The 17,781-nt window shown below is 41.7% G+C and overlaps 1 protein-coding gene across 1 annotated transcript in view; it reads left to right on the top strand.

Annotated features, from left to right (window-relative positions):
• The window catches only part of LOC135548921 (zinc finger protein ZPR1-like), a 49,111-nt gene that overhangs the window by 8,591 nt on the left and 22,739 nt on the right, over window positions 1-17,781 (top strand). Inside the window, exons 3-10 of the mRNA XM_064979018.1 lie at window positions 728-818; window positions 3,597-3,667; window positions 4,999-5,085; window positions 5,265-5,387; window positions 5,621-5,680; window positions 5,770-5,836; window positions 10,397-10,467; window positions 10,600-10,689. Coding sequence (XP_064835090.1) covers window positions 728-818; window positions 3,597-3,667; window positions 4,999-5,085; window positions 5,265-5,387; window positions 5,621-5,680; window positions 5,770-5,836; window positions 10,397-10,467; window positions 10,600-10,689 — 660 coding nt within the window. The remainder of the gene's footprint in view (window positions 1-727; window positions 819-3,596; window positions 3,668-4,998; window positions 5,086-5,264; window positions 5,388-5,620; window positions 5,681-5,769; window positions 5,837-10,396; window positions 10,468-10,599; window positions 10,690-17,781) is intronic.

Here is a 17,781-nt window from a genome sequence, read left to right as displayed (position 1 = left end):
ACTTCCTGGTTGGATTTTTTTTCTCAGGTTTTTGCCTGCCATATGAGTTCTGTTAGACATCATTCAAACAGTTTTAGAAACTTCAAAGTGTTTATCCAAATCTACTAATTATATGCATATTCTAGCTTTTAGGCCTGATTAGCGGGCAGTTTACTCTGGGAATCTTTTTATCCAAGCTACTCAATACTGCCCCCCCTGTCCCAAAGAAGTTAACCCCTTCCACTGTTAACACCTCACAAAGCAACGATGGTGATAATGCAGAGGTGGTTGATTCTGTTCATCACAAGTATTGTCACTCTGTGACACACACAATTCCTCCAAAAATAACACTAGAGCCAATATTAACATAATCACTGGTGCTGTAATGGAAAAAACGTTCAACAGTATGGCTGTGTGGGTTTCGTGTAAAAAAAGAAAATAAGGTTTAGATTAATTTTACCTTTGTTTTTCGACAATTATTTATTGATGATAGGAAGACTTTGGAATGTTATATCTAAAACTATCACAAGTGAAAATTGTTAACGTTTAGACAGATTGTCGGGACTGTTGTACATATTGTTTGTGCCGTCGTCAATGTTTCCCATGAGAACCCAAGAGGGTTCACTTAGAACCAGGCTAGATGCAGCACACTGTTGATTTTATATAGATTCATACTGTTTTCTTAGTTGGCTAACTTTATTTGATCTTTTATTGTATATTTAGTCTGTTTTGTTATCGTGTTTTGTAGGATATGAATCGAGAAGTTGTCAAAGCAGACAGTGCAACCACCAGAATCCCTGAACTGGATTTTGAAATACCCCCATACACACAAAAGGGCTGTAAGTACTCCCTCAACTTTTTGTTGATTTGGATAACAATTTTCACTTTTCAGGCATACATGCGTACCACTGTCAGGTTACCACTGATTCCAGAAATTAGGGTCACCTGTTGTCGGCCTTAGAATTGCTAGCTTGGTCTGAGATCTAGAGAATTTCCTTGTCTGTTCATCCAATAACTGTATTTTACTGTTGAGATTCCTCTTAGCTATATTACTAGAATCATTTATCCTTTTTGTTTATACAATAGGAATGTAACAATTCACCAATATGTATTGGTCCGCTGTTCAAATGTTTAAGATATGAGTGCGTCAGTCTGGGCATCCAAAACGATCCAATTGTAGCATGCATCGGGCAAAGTCGGTTCAAAATCTGATTCACTAAAACAATTGGCTCCAATTACTTTCTACCTTCCGAAAATACCTAATTTTGTGACAACTGCATCCTCTCCTTCAGTGTGGAACTAAGCATGTAATCATGTTGATAGTCATTGATCTCCAAGTAATTTTGCACGCATAACAACCCCAGGCAATATCAGTAGCCTAGTCAAACTGCGCAGCTTTGTGTGCTGACCAACGAAGGGTAGGTTTTTTTCTGATCTGGCACATGTGTGCATCACCTTCACCATTCAAATATATGTTATATGGCTTGTGCTTAATTAGTTGAGTGACAGCCAACGTCATTTGCCGACAACCAATGTCATTTGCTATGTCATTTTTTAAATCAAATGTACTGTAAAAATTGTGTTTTACCGGAATAAAAGTAGCCTATGCTACCCCTGGAGAGACAACTCATCTGGCTATACTGTAGCCTACATGCTGATCGGGGCTTACATTGTATTTTATTTTGATTGTTCCGGTTCACCATAAGCAATTGTTTTGGTAGTTTTGCTTGAAGCAATCAGTATATATGGTCATTTTTATGTAAGCAATTTCATGAGGACAGCAATCACTTTTGCTACCGGCATTCAATGTTGCCTCCATTTTTTCGGCACTGAGCAAATTTCAGGTCAGTTGCGCACACTTCAATGTTGTCAAAATTCTACTGTGAACACTGAGGCTGTACCCGTTTAAGATTGTTGTAACAGTCGCCAATTGATCAGTGGCCTACCATTTAATACTTTTTATTTTTTTTAAAGGACAAAATGCATCCCATCAAATTTGAACATTGGCTGAATGATAGCGGTTCTATTTCAATGTGTGGTGTTCAATGTAGGCCTACATTCATAAGAAGTCCAAAAAACAATGGTTTATTTGCGTATAGGGATACTGCAGCTCTGATTGGTTAACTTTGTAGGGCTGAAATCCCACTAACACGATCGATATGACAGCCAGTAAAAATGCAGGGCGCCAAATTCAAACAAATCTCATAATTAAAGTTCCTCAAACACACAAGTATTTTACACCATTTTAAAGATATACTTGTTGTTAATCCCACCACAGTGTCTGATTTTCTAAAAGGCTTTACGACAAAAGCACACCAAACGATTTAGGTCAGTACCTAGTCACAGAAAAACAGTAATTTTTCCAGGCAAAGAGAGGAGTCACAAAGCAGAGAGAATCACTAACCTTTGATCTTCATCAGGTGACACTTATAGGACTTCATGTTAAGCAATACATATACAGTATATCACAAGTGACAACACTGAAGAAATGACACTTTGCTACAATGTAAAGTAGTGTGTACAGCTTGTATAACAGTGTAAATTTGCTGTCCCCTCTAACTCAACACAGCCATTAATGTGTAAACCGCTGGCAACAAAAGTGAGTACACCCTGAAGTGAAAATGTCCTTTCTTCAGTGTTGTCACATGAAAATATATATACTCAAATCTTTACAAAAATGTGAGGGGTGTACTCACTTTTGTGATGTACTGTATGTTTGGTTCGATGAAGTTCATATTTATATCTAAAAATCTGTTTACATTAGTGCGTTATGTTCAGTAATGTTTTGCTTCCAAAACATCCGGTGATTTTGCAGAGGGCCACATCAATTTACAGAAATACTCCTAATAAACATTGATAAGATACAAGTGTTATACATGGAATTACAGATCCACTTCTCCTTAATGCAACCGTTGTGTCAGATTTCAAAAGAACTTTACGGAAAAAGCACACCATGCAATCTGAGTACGGCGCTCCCCTTGCAGTCCCAGGGGGAGAGGGAACATTGCACGCTGCATGGTCTAATCTGAGAAGAAAAGGTCACTCGAAGTCTGTCAACTTCCAAACGGTCTAAACCATTTGAGAGGGGGGTGAAATCCAAAGTTGTGCTATATATTCATTGGCTATGTCATAGAAAACTAGCTAAGATAAATATTGATAAGACTATTAGCGCTAACAATTTTTCTGGTAGTTGCCCAGGTTCCCTAATGGCTTCTCTCAGGTGCCTACATAAACCAAAGACCTAGACAGTACATAATACACACACACACACACACACACACACACACACACACACACACAGATCCAGCACAGAGCTGAGCTCCATCAGCATCGGATTTTAAAATTGGAAAATGAATGTGTTTATGCAACAAAATTTGCATCGGTTCGTTCCTCTAATCAAACCAAATTCCACTGAATCGTTTCAAACTAAAAACCCATCTTGTCTGGAAAGAGAAAGTTGCATATCCCTATTATACAGGTATTTTCCGAAGGCAGCACAGTGTTGTAGGCTAAACTTGACTTAATTAATCCAACTGTTGTAGTAAATGAATCTTCATGCGCTTAGGAGATGAAGAACAGTTGTACAGTAGCCATTAACTTTTCCTCTTGCTCCCTAGCACTCTCTACCATCGAAGGCCTCTTAGACCGTGCAGTTGCAGGGTTGGAGCAAGACCAGCCACTAAGAAATGTATAAGCTTTGTTTACTTTGATTTTACTAAATGCCATACGTACACTACCGTTCATGAGTTTGGGGTCACTTAGAAATATCCTTGTTTTTGAAAGAAAAGCACGTCTGTCCATTAAAATAACATCAATATGATCAGAAATACAGTGTAGACATTGTTAATGTTGAAAATGACTATTGTAGCTGGAAACAGCATATTTTTAATGGAATATCTACATGGGCGTACAGAGGCCCATTATCAGCAACTATCACTCCTGTGTTCCAATGGCACGTTGTGTTAGCTAATCCAAGTGTATCATTTTAAAAGGCTAACAGTGCAAACTGGCTTAAACCAGAAAAGACAGAGTGGGAGGCCCCGGTGCACAACTGAGCAAGAGGAAAGGTACATTAGGGTCTGGTTTGAGAAACGGACGCCTCAAGTCCTCAACTGGCAGCTTCATTAAATAGTACCCGCAAAACATAATTCTCAATGTCAACAGTGAAGAGGTGACTCTGGGATGCTGGCCTTCTAGGCAGAGTTCCTCTGAGTGTCTGTTCTTTTTCCAATCTTTTTTCTTTTTATTGGCCAGTCTAAGATGGGTCTTTCTTTGCAACTATGCCTAGAAGGCAAGGATCCCTGAGTGCCGCCTTCACTGTTGAGACTGGTGTTTTGCGGGTACTATTTAAGGAAGCTGCCAGTTGAGGACTATATCCGTCTGTTTCTCAAACTAGACACTCTAATGTACTTGTCCTCTTACACCGGGGCCTCCCACTCTTTCTATTCTGGTTAGAGCCAGTTTGCGCTGTTCTGTGAAGGGAGAAGTACACAGCGTTGTACGAGATCTTCAGTTTCTTGGCAATTTCTCACATGGAATAGCCTTCATTTCTCAGAACAAGAATAGACTGACGAGTTTCAGAAGAAAGTTATTTGTTTCTGGCCATTTTGAGCCTGTAATCGAACCCAAAAAATGCTGAGATCCTCCAGATACTCAACTAGTCCAAAGGCCCGTTTTTGTTTCTTTAATCAGAACAACAGTTTTCTATGCTAACATAATTGCAAAAGGGTTTTCCAATGATCAATTAGCTAAAACAACATGCCATTGGAACACAGGAGTGATGGTGGCTGATAATAATAATGGGCCTCTGTACACCTATGTAGATATTCCATTTTAAAAAATCAACTGTTTCCAGCTACAATAGTATTTTACAACATTAACAATGTCTAATAATTTGATGTTATTTTAATGGACAAAAATTGCTTTTCAAAGACGAGGACATTTCTAAGTGACCCCGAACTTTTGAACAGTAGTGTACTTTACTGCGTGTTGTTGACTAAATCATGTTTCTGCTTGAAGGAAACTGCACCAGAAGTTGCTGTGAAAATCAGTGAATTCATTGATAAATTGAAGAAGTTGAAAGAAGGTGAAAGTGGATTCACACTGGTATGTCCAATCGCTCAAGCCTCTCATCTGTGTACAAGATTGAAGTTACATGCAATTAAACATTTCTAGCAATACAATCAAGGCACAGGTTTAATAAAAGTACAATGTTCTTTCTTTACTCTGGATTTCTTATAGAATGATCTTCTGTTTAAGATACATGAGTATGTGTGTTATTGTAGGTCATTGATGATCCATCTGGGAACAGTTTTGTGGAGAACCCCTTTGCTCCGCAGAAGGATGAGGCTCTCTCAGTCTGCAACTACACAAGAACTCTGCAACAGGACGCCCAGTTAGGAATAAAGGCGAGTAGTTTGACTTGACACATCACTACTCCTGTAAGGGGACATATGTGTTAGAAAGGCAGTGCCTCGGTTGCTGTCCTCATGTCTTGTGCCAATGCGTGAGGAATCCTCACAGGGTAGAAGAAAACAAGACTGCAGATGCCATTTTGTAATTTGGCCCATGTTCACCAATAAACTTTAATCGAGCATAAGAATAATGCGACTTACATTTTTTGTTTTGTTTTTTGATTCAGGCTGAAGACGAGGAAGAAGAGGAAAAGCCCATTAATGACATTGACAGTATGAGAAATGAGGTGTGATTTCCAGACTTTATGCCTCAATTTAGGTTGAGTTTTTCCTCAATTTCCTCAATTTAATTTAATATATCTAATTTCTCCCTCAGGTGTTGACATTTAATACGAACTGTCCAGAGTGCAATGCTCCAGCCTCGACAAACATGAAGCTTGTCCGTATCCTTTCCAGTCTCTTTGGTTGTCCCTAGCAGTGGTGTAGTGGAGGGTTAACGCTAGTGTTGCACGCTACACTGAAACTTCTGTACCTTTGACTACTAGAACATGAAAAACTGTTTGGTATGAGAATTGTTTCTTTCGGTACTTCTGTCAAATGTGCCTCACGTCTTATACGGATTGAGAGGATCGAGTCTGTCTAGTAATTTGTGTGAATCTTCAAGGGGACAGTAGTCAAATCAATTAATTATTGAAAATGACAGTAGCGAGGCTATATACAGGTGGTACCGGCACAGAGTCAATGTGCGGGGCACCGGTTAGTCAGGCTAATTGAGGTAATATGTACATGTAGTTAAGGTGACTATGCATAGATTATAAAAGGAGAGTAGCAGCAGCTTAAAAGAGGGGGTGGCGGGACACAATGCAAATAGTCCAGGTAGCCGTTTTGATCACCTGTTCAGGAGTCTTATGGCTTGGGGGTAAAAGCTGTTGAAAAGCCTTTTGGTCCTAGACTTGGCGCTCCGGTACTACTTGCCATGCAGTAGCAGAGAGAACAGTCTGACTGGGGTGGCTGGAGTCTTTGACACTTTTCAGGGCCTTCCGCTGACACTGCCTGGTATAGAGGTCCTGAATGGCAGGTAGCTTAGGCCCCAGTGATGTACTGGGCCATACGCACTACCCTCTGTAGTGCCTTGAGGCCGAGCAGTTGCCATACCATGCAGTGATGCAATCAGTCAGGAGGTGGTGCAGCTGTTGAACCTTTTGAGGATCTAAGGACCCATGCCAAATCTTTTCTCTCCTGAGGGGGAATAGGTTTTGTCATGCCTTCATGATTGTCTTGGTGTGTTTGGACAATGATAGTTTGTTAATGTGGACACCAAGGAACTTGCACCTCTCAACCTGCTCCACTACAGCCCCGTTGATGAGAATGGGGGCTTGCTCAGTCCTCCTTTTCCTGTAGTCCACAATCATCTCCTTTGTCTTGATTCTGTTGAGGGATAAGTTGTTCTTCTGGCACCACCCAGCCAGGTCTCTGACCTCCTCCCTATAGGCTGTCTTGTCGGTGATCAGGCCTACCACTGTTGCAAACTTAATGATGGTGTTGGAGTCGTGGGTAAACAGGGAGTACAGAAGGGGACTGGGCACGCACCCCTGAGGGGCTTCGGTGTTGAGGATCAGCATGGCAGATGTTGCTGCCTACCCTCACCACCTGGGGGCGGCCTGTCAGGAAGTCCGGGTTCCAATTGCAGAGGGAGGTGTTTAGTCCCATGATCCTTATCTTAGTGATGAGCTTTGAGGGCACTATGGTGTTGAATGCTGAGCTTTTTATTTCACCTTTCGTCTGCGTAGAGGTGGATCAGAGAATCACCAGCCGCAGGAGCGACATCGTTGATGTATACAGAGAAGAGTCAGCCTGAGAATTGAACCCTGTGGCACCCCCATAGAATGAATAGTGTTCTCACGTAGGGGTTCCTTTTGTCCATGTGGGAAAGGGCAGTGTGGAGTGCAATAGAGATTGCATCATCTGTTTGGGCGGAATGCAAATTGGAGAGGGTCTTGGGTTTCTGTGATAATGGTGTTAATGTGAGCCATTACCAGCCTTTTTCAAAGTACTTCCTTGCTACGGACGTGAGCACTACGGGTCTGTAGTTATTTAGGCAAGTTACCTTTGTGTTCTTGGGCACAGGGACTATGGTGGTCTGCTTGAAATATGTTGGTATTACAGACTATCAGGGGCATGTTGAAAATGTCAGTGAAAAGTTGCCAGTTGGTCAGCACATGCCCGGAGTACACGTCCTGGTAATCCGTCTGGCCCAGCGACCTTGTGAATGTTTAAAGGTCTTACTCACGAAGACTACGGACAGCTTGATCACACAGTCGTTCGGAACAGCTGATGCTCTCATGCATGCCTCAGTGTTGCTTACCTTGAAGCGAGCATAGAAGTGATTTAGCTTGTCACTGGGCAGCTCGCGGCTGTGCTTCCCTTTGTAGTCAGTAATAGTTTGTAGGCCCTGTCACATCTGACGAGCGTCGGAGCCGGTGTAGTACGATTTCAATCTTAGTCCTGTATTGACGCTTTGCCTATTTGATGGTTTGTTGGCGGTGATAGCAGGATTTCTTATAAGCTTCTGAGGTTCGAGTACCGCACCTTAAAAGCGGCAGCTCTACTCTTTAGCTCAGTTAGACTGTTGCCTGTAATCCATGGCTTCTGTTTGGTGTATGTACAAACAGTCACTGTGGGGACGACGTCCTCGTCCACTTATTGATAAAGCCAGTGACTGATGTGGTGTACTCAATGCCATCGGAAGAATCCATGAACTTATTCCAGTATGTGCTAGCAAAACAGTCCTGTAGTTTAGCATCTGCTTCATCTGACCACTTTTTTAATAGACCGAGTCACTGGTGCTTCCTGCTTTTAATTTTTGCTTGTAAGCAGGAATCAGGAGGATAGAATTATGGCCAGATTTGCCAAATGGAGGGCGAGGGAGAGCTTTGTACACGTCTGTGTGGAGTAAATGTGATCTAGAATTGTTTTTTTCCCCTTTGGTTGCGCATTTAACATGCTGATAGAAATTAAGTGAAACTGATTTATGTTTGCATTAAATCCCCGGCCAGTAGGCGCACCACCTCAGGGTGAGTGGTTTCCTGTTTGCAAGTATACACAGACCCCCCCCCCCTTGTCTTACCGGAGTGTGCTGTTCTATCGAGCTGATGCAGCGTATATCCCGCCAGCTGAATGTTTTCTATGTCGTCATTCAGCCCTGATTCGGTGAAACAGAAGATATTCGTTTTTGATGTCCCGTTGGTACGATCACGAATATCCTACCATGTCTAATTTATTGTCCAATGATTGTACGTTGGCAAATAATATTGTTGGAAATCTGCCCTGACCGTCAGCGGATCCTTACGAGGCACCCCGCCCTGTGTCCTCGACCTGCGTCTTTCTCTTGCCAATGATATGGATTTTGGCTTTGTTGGGTGTCTGAAGCAAATTCTGTGCGTCCTGCTTGTTGAAGAAAAAATCTTAGTCTAATCCGAGGTGAGTGATCGCTGTCCTGATATCCAGAAGGTCTTAGTCTAATCCGAGGTGAGTGATCGCTGTCCTGATGTCCAGAAGCTCTTAGTCTAATCCGAGGTGAGTGATCGCTGTCCTGATATCCAGAAGCTCTTAGTCTAATCCGAGGTGAGTGATCGCTGTCCTGATATCCAGAAGCTCTTAGTCTAATCCGAGGTGAGTGATCGCTGTCCTGATATCCAGAAGCTCTTAGTCTAATCCGAGGTGAGTGATCGCTGTCCTGATATCCAGAAGGTCTTAGTCTAATCCGAGGTGAGTGATCGCTGTCCTGATATCCAGAAGCTCTTAGTCTAATCCGAGGTGAGTGATCGCTGTCCTGATGTCCAGAAGCTCTTTGTCTAATCCGAGGTGAGTGATCGCTGTCCTTATATCCAGAAGCTCTTAGTCTAATCCGAGGTGAGTGATCGCTGTCCTGATGTCCAGAAGCTCTTTGTCTAATCCGAGGTGAGTGATCGCTGTCCTGATGTCCAGAAGCTCTTAGTCTAATCCGAGGTGAGTGATCGCTGTCCTGATATCCAGAAGCTCTTAGTCTAATCCGAGGTGAGTGATTGCTGTCCTGATATTCAGAAGCATTTTTTTGCCATAAGATACGGTGGCAGAAACATTATGTACAAAATAAGTTACAAATAACGTGAAGAAGAAAAACCCGCAATTAGCACAATTGGTTGGGCGCCCGTAAAACGTCTACCATTTCTTCCGGCGCCGTCTTTCCAAGCTAGCCAGGCTACCTGTGCTTGCGAATGCAGCTGCCAGAGCGCAAGCCACTTTTGAGAAGCAAACAAGAGGCGAGTGACCATGCCGACAGCATGGCTACTAACTCAATAAAATCATACCTCTGTGTCCACAGCTCGCTTACAAAACTGGCTCCAGAAGCGAACTAGGGGAATTCTTTGCTTATAAAGCAGATGAGGGCCAGCACACTGAAACAACTAAGCAAACGGTGTTATAAAAGCAGTGCAGAAAAAGGGAGGTTTCGGTCCCAAATGACATATCAAAACTATTTTACACATTTAATATTTTGTATGCTCAGAATCTAATATGGTTTTGCATAATGAAAATGCAAGATATTCTTCTGTTATTTAATATGATTTTTTTAAGGAAATTAAATATAGAATATATTTTGGCTTTCTACTGTTTATCAATATTTTGGTTCAATGTTTATTTTGTGACTAGCTAATACCCTTTTTTTAATGTGGTATCATTTCGGTATTGAGTATCATGATGCTTAACCTGGTAGCGGTATTGAAGTCAAAATGTAGGTATCGTGACAACTCTAGTTCACTCAAAAGCCATTTACACACCTTTTTCATTTTGCGCAAGTGTTCTTCTCCTTTTGTAGAAAAATACATTGAAAGTATAGGGACCGTTACTTTAATCAATGCGAATGGTGATCAGTGTTTACCATCTATTTTTACCACTACACCACTGGTCCCCAGTATAAAGTTTCAATTTGTAAGGTGTAGGTATCCTCCTTTACAATAACTCAGAAATCCCCCATTTCAAAGAAGTCATTATCATGGCAACAAACTGTGATGACTGTGGACATCGAACCAACGAAGTAAATTTCCTCTTTTTTTTTTTTTTTTTTTAAATCATTAATTCATTGTCAGGCACATTTTTATTTTCAAGGCATATTCATAGATTGCAAATTTGCTAATATGAATGCATGACTATCTATTCTGTGGTTAAGGTGAAATCTGGTGGAGCCACAGAAGAGCTGGGCACAAAGATAACCCTTCACCTCACTGATGTGTCTGACATGTCCAGAGATCTTCTCAAGGTAGCCCCCTCCATTGTACTGCCTGTTTATCTGGCATTCACTAGTTTCCTTTTGTGTCATTGCATTAACTTGGTCTCAGGTCTGTTTGTGTTTTTTCCAACTCCGTTGCTGCCATTGTCATGCCAAACAATACATACACCAGGGATTATCAACTAGATTCAGCAACAATACATACACCAGGGACTATCGACTAGATTCAGCAACAATACATACACCAGGGACTATCGACTAGATACAGCAACAATACATACACCAGGGACTATCGACTAGATTCAGCAACAATACATACACCAGGGACTATCGACTAGATACAGCAACAATACATACACCAGGGACTATCGACTAGATTCAGCAACAATACATACACCAGGGACTATCGACTAGATTCAGCAACAATACATACACCAGGGACTATCGACTAGATTCAGCAACAATACATACACCAGGGACTATCGACTAGATTCAGCAACAATACATACACAGCAACAATACATACACCAGGGACTATCGACTAGATTCAGCAACAATACATACACCAGGGACTATCGACTAGATTCAGCAACAATACAATACATACACCAGGGACTATCGACTAGATTCAGCAACAATACATACACCAGGGACTATCGACTAGATTCAGCAACAATACATACACCAGGGACTATCGACTAGATTCAGCAACAATACATACACCAGGGACTATCGACTAGATTCAGCAACAATACATACACCAGGGACTATCGACTAGATTCAGCAACAATACATACACCAGGGACTATCGACTAGATTCAGCAACAATACATACACCAGGGACTATCGACTAGATTCAGCAACAATACATACACCAGGGACTATCGACTAGATTCAGCAACAATACATACACCAGGGACTATCGACTAGATTCAGCAACAATACATACACCAGGGACTATCGGACTAGATTCAGCAACAATACATACACCAGGGACTATCGACTAGATTCAGCAACAATACATACACCAGGGACTATCGACTAGATTCAGCAACAATACATACACCAGGGACTATCGACTTCAGATTCACCAGCAACAATACATACACCAGGGACTATCGACTAGATTCAGCAACAATACATACACCAGGGACTATCGACTAGATTCAGCAACAATACATACACCAGGGACTATCGACTAGATTCAGCAACAATACATACACCAGGGACTATCGACTAGATTCAGCAACAATACATACACCAGGGACTATCGACTAGATTCAGCAACAATACATACACCAGGGACTATCGACTAGATTCAGCAACAATACATACACCAGGGACTATCGACTAGATTCAGCAACAATACATACACCAGGGACTATCGACTAGATTCAGCAACAATACATACACCAGGGACTATACACCAGACTAGATTTCAGCAACAATACATACACCAGGGACTATCGACTAGATTCAGCAACAATACATACACCAGGGACTATCGACTAGATTCAGCAACAATACATACACCAGGGACTATCGACTAGATTCAGCAACAATACATACACCAGGGACTATCGACTAGATTCAGCAACAATACATACACCAGGGACTATCGACTAGATTCAGCAACAATACATACACCAGGGACTATCGACTAGATTCAGCAACAATACATACACCAGGGACTATCGACTAGATTCAGCAACAATACATACACCAGGGACTATCGACTAGATTCAGCAACAATACATACACCAGGGACTATCGACTAGATTCAGCAACAATACATACACCAGGGACTATCGACTAGATTCAGCAACAATACATACACCAGGGACTAGATTCAGCAACAATACATAGATTCAGCAGCAACAATACATACACCAGGGACTATCGACTAGATTCAGCAACAATACATACACCAGGGACTATCGACTAGATTCAGCAACAATACATACACCAGGGACTATCGACTAGATTCAGCAACAATACATACACCAGGGACTATCGACTAGATTCAGCAACAATACATACACCAGGGACTATCGACTAGATTCAGCAACAATACATACACCAGGGACATCGACAGATTCAGCAACAATACATACCAGGGACTATCGACTAGATTCAGCAACAATACATACACCAGGGACTATCGACTAGATTCAGCAACAATACATACACCAGGGACTATCGACTAGATTCAGCAACAATACATACACCAGGGACTAACAATTCACAACAATACATACACAGGGACTATCGACTAGATTCAGCAACAATACATACACCAGGGACTATCGACTAGATTCAGCAACAATACATACACCAGGGACTATCGACTAGATTCAGCAACAATACATACACCAGGGACTATCGACTAGATTCAGCAACAATACATACACCAGGGACTATCGACTAGATTCAGCAACAATACATACACCAGGGACTATCGACTAGATTCAGCAACAATACATACACCAGGGACTATCGACTAGATTCAGCAACAATACATACACCAGGGACTATCGACTAGATTCAGCAACAATACATACACCAGGGACTATCGACTAGATTCAGCAACAATACATACACCAGGGACTATCGACTAGATTCAGCAACAATACATACACCAGGGACTATCGACTAGATTCAGCAACAATACATACACCAGGGACTATCGACTAGATTCAGCAACAATACATACACCAGGGACTATCGACTAGATTCAGCAACAATACATACACCAGGGACTATCGACTAGATTCAGCAACAATACATACACCAGGGACTATCGACTAGATTCAGCAAACATACATACACCAGGGACTATCGACTAGATTCAGCAACAATACATACACCAGGGACTATCGACTAGATTCAGCAACAATACATACACCAGGGACTATCGACTAGATTCAGCAACAATACATACACCAGGGACTATCGACTAGATTCAGCAACAATACATACACCAGGGATTCTATACACCAGGGACTAGATTCAGGGACTATCGACAATTCAGCAACAATACATACACCAGGGACTATCGACTAGATTCAGCAACAATACATACACCAGGGACTATCGACTAGATTCAGCAACAATACATACACCAGGGACTATCGACTAGATTCAGCAACAATACATACACCAGGGACTATCGACTAGATTCAGCAACAATACATACACCAGGGACTATCGGATTCAGCAACAATACATACACCAGGGACTAGATTTCAGCAACAATACATACACCAGGGACTATCGACTAGATTCAGCAACAATACATACACCAGGGACTATCGACTAGATTCAGCAACAATTCACCAGGGACATCGACAGATTCAGCAACAATACATACACCAGGGACTATCGACTAGATTCAGCAACAATACATACACCAGGGACTATCGACTAGATTCAGCAACAATACATACACCAGGACTATACGACTAGATTCAGCAACAATACATACACCAGGGACTATCGGATTCAGCAACAATACATACACTATCGACTAGATTCAGCAACAATACATACACCAGGGACTATCGACTAGATTCAGCAACAATACATACACCAGGGACTATCGACTAGATTCAGCAACAATACATACACCAGGGACTATCGACTAGATTCAGCAACAATACATACACCAGGGACTATCGACTAGATTCAGCAACAATACATACACCAGGGACTATCGACTAGATTCAGCAACAATACATACACCAGGGACTATCGACTAGATTCAGCAACAATACATACACCAGGGACTATCGACTAGATTCAGCAACAATACATACACCAGGGACTATCGACTAGATTCAGCAACAATACATACACCAGGGACTATCGACTAGATTCAGCAACAATACATACACCAGACTTCAGATTCAGCAACAATACATACACCAGGGACTATCGACTAGATTCAGCAACAATACATACACCAGGCAACAATACATACACTATCGACTAGATTCAGCAACAATACATACACCAGGGACTATCGACTAGATTCAGCAACAATACATACACCAGATTCAGCAACAATACATACACCAGGGACTATCGACTAGATTCAGCAACAATACATACACCAGGGACTATCTAGATTCAGCAACAATACATACACCAGGGACTATCACCAGACTTCAGATTCAGCAATACATACACCAGGGACTATCAGACTAGATTCAGCAACAATACATACACCAGGGACTATCGACTAGATTCAGCAACAATACATACACCAGGGACTATCGACTAGATTCAGCAACAATACATACACCAGGGACTATCGACTAGATTCAGCAACAATACATACACCAGGGACTATCGACTAGATTCAGCAACAATACATACACCAGGGACTATCGACTAGATTCAGCAACAATACATACACCAGGGACTATCGACTAGATTCAGCAACAATACATACACCAGGGACTATCGACTAGATTCAGCAACAATACATACACCAGGGACTATCGACTAGATTCAGCAACAATACATACACCAGGGACTATCGACTAGATTCAGCAACAATACATACACCAGGGACTATCGACTAGATTCAGCAACAATACATACACCAGGGACTATCGACTAGATTCAGCAACAATACATACACCAGGGACTATCGACTAGATTCAGCAACAATACATACACCAGGGACTATCGACTAGATTCAGCAACAATACATACACCAGGGACTATCGACTAGATTCAGCAACAATACATACACCAGGGACTATCGACTAGATTCAGCAACAATACATACACCAGGGACTATCGACTAGATTCAGCAACAATACATACACCAGGGACTATCGACTAGATTCAGCAACAATACATACACCAGGGACTAGATTCAGCAACAATACATACACCAGGGACTATCGACTAGATTCAGCAACAATACATACACCAGGGACTATCGACTAGATTCAGCAACAATACATACACCAGGGACTATCGACTAGATTCAGCAACAATACATACACCAGGGACTATCGACTAGATTCAGCAACAATACATACACCAGGGACTATCGACTAGATTCAGCAACAATACATACACCAGGGACTATCGACTAGATTCAGCAACAATACATACACCAGGGACTATCGACTAGATTCAGCAACAATACATACACCAGGGACTATCGACTAGATTCAGCAACAATACATACACCAGGGACTATCGACTAGATTCAGCAACAATACATACACCAGGGACTATCGACTAGATTCAGCAACAATACATACACCAGGGACTATCGACTAGATTCAGCAACAATACATACACCAGGGACTATCGACTAGATTCAGCAACAATACATACACCAGGGACTATCGACTAGATTCAGCAACAATACATACACCAGGGACTATCGACTAGATTCAGCAACAATACATACACCAGGGACTATCGACTAGATTCAGCAACAATACATACACCAGGGACTATCGACTAGATTCAGCAACAATACATACACCAGGGACTATCGACTAGATTCAGCAACAATACATACACCAGGGACTATCGACTAGATTCAGCAACAATACATACACCAGGGACTATCGACTAGATTCAGCAACAATACATACACCAGGGACTATCGACAGCAACAATAGATTCAGCAACAATACATACACCAGGGACTATCGACTAGATTCAGCAACAATACATACACCAGGGACTATCGACTAGATTCAGCAACAATACATACACCAGGGACTATCGACTAGATTCAGCAACAATACATACACCAGGGACTATCGACTAGATTCAGCAACAATACATACACCAGGGACTATCGACTAGATTCAGCAACAACACATACACATCGACTAGATTCAGCAACAATACACCAGGGACTATCGACTAGATTCAGCAACAATACATACACCAGGGACTATCGACTAGATTCAGCAACAATACATACACCAGGGACTATCGACTAGATTCAGCAACAATACATACACCAGGGACTATCGACTAGATTCAGCAACAATACATACACCAGGGACTATCGACTAGATTCAGCAACAATACATACACCAGGGGACTATCGACTAGATTCAGCACAATACATACGACTAGATTCAGCAACAATACATACACCAGGGACTATCGACTAGATTCAGCAACAATACATACACCAGGGACTATCGACTAGATTCAGCAACAATACATACACCAGGGACTATCGACTAGATTCAGCAACAATACATACACCAGGGACTATCGACTAGATTCAGCAACAATACATACACCAGGGACTAGATTCAGCAACAATACATACACCAGGGACTATCGACTAGATTCAGCAACAATACATACACCAGGGACTATCGACTAGATTCAGCAACAATACATACACCAGGGACTATCGACTAGATTCAGCAACAATACATACACCAGGGACTATCGACTAGATTCAGCAACAATACATACACCAGGGACTATCGACTAGATTCAGCAACAATACATACACCAGGGACTATCGACTAGATTCAGCAACAATACATACACCAGGGACTATCGACTAGATTCAGCAACAATACATACACCAGGGACTATCGACTAGATTCAGCAACAATACATACACCAGGGACTATCGACTAGATTCAGCAACAATACATACACCAGGGACTATCGACTAGATTCAGCAACAATACATACAATAGGGACTTCGACTAGATTCAGCAACAATACATACACCAGGGACTATCGACTAGATTCAGCAACAATACATACACCAGGGACTATCGACTAGATTCAGCAACAATACATACACCAGGGACTATCGACTAGATTCAGCAACAATACATACACCAGGGACTATCGACTAGATTCAGCAACAATACATACACAACAATACATACACCAGGGACTATCGACTAGATTCAGCAACAATACATACACCAGGGACTATCGACTAGATTCAGCAACAATACATACACCAGGGACTATCGACTAGATTCAGCAACAATACATACACCAGGGACTATCGACTAGATTCAGCAACAATACATACACCAGGGACTATCGACTAGATTCAGCAACAATACATACACCAGGGACTATCACCAGCAACAATAC

The sequence above is a fragment of the Oncorhynchus masou genome, chromosome 11, assembly GCF_036934945.1.
Source record: "Oncorhynchus masou masou isolate Uvic2021 chromosome 11, UVic_Omas_1.1, whole genome shotgun sequence".
NCBI lineage: Eukaryota > Metazoa > Chordata > Actinopteri > Salmoniformes > Salmonidae > Oncorhynchus > Oncorhynchus masou.
Note: the sequence above shows the minus strand (reverse complement) of the source record. Positions and strands in the feature narration are given on the sequence as shown.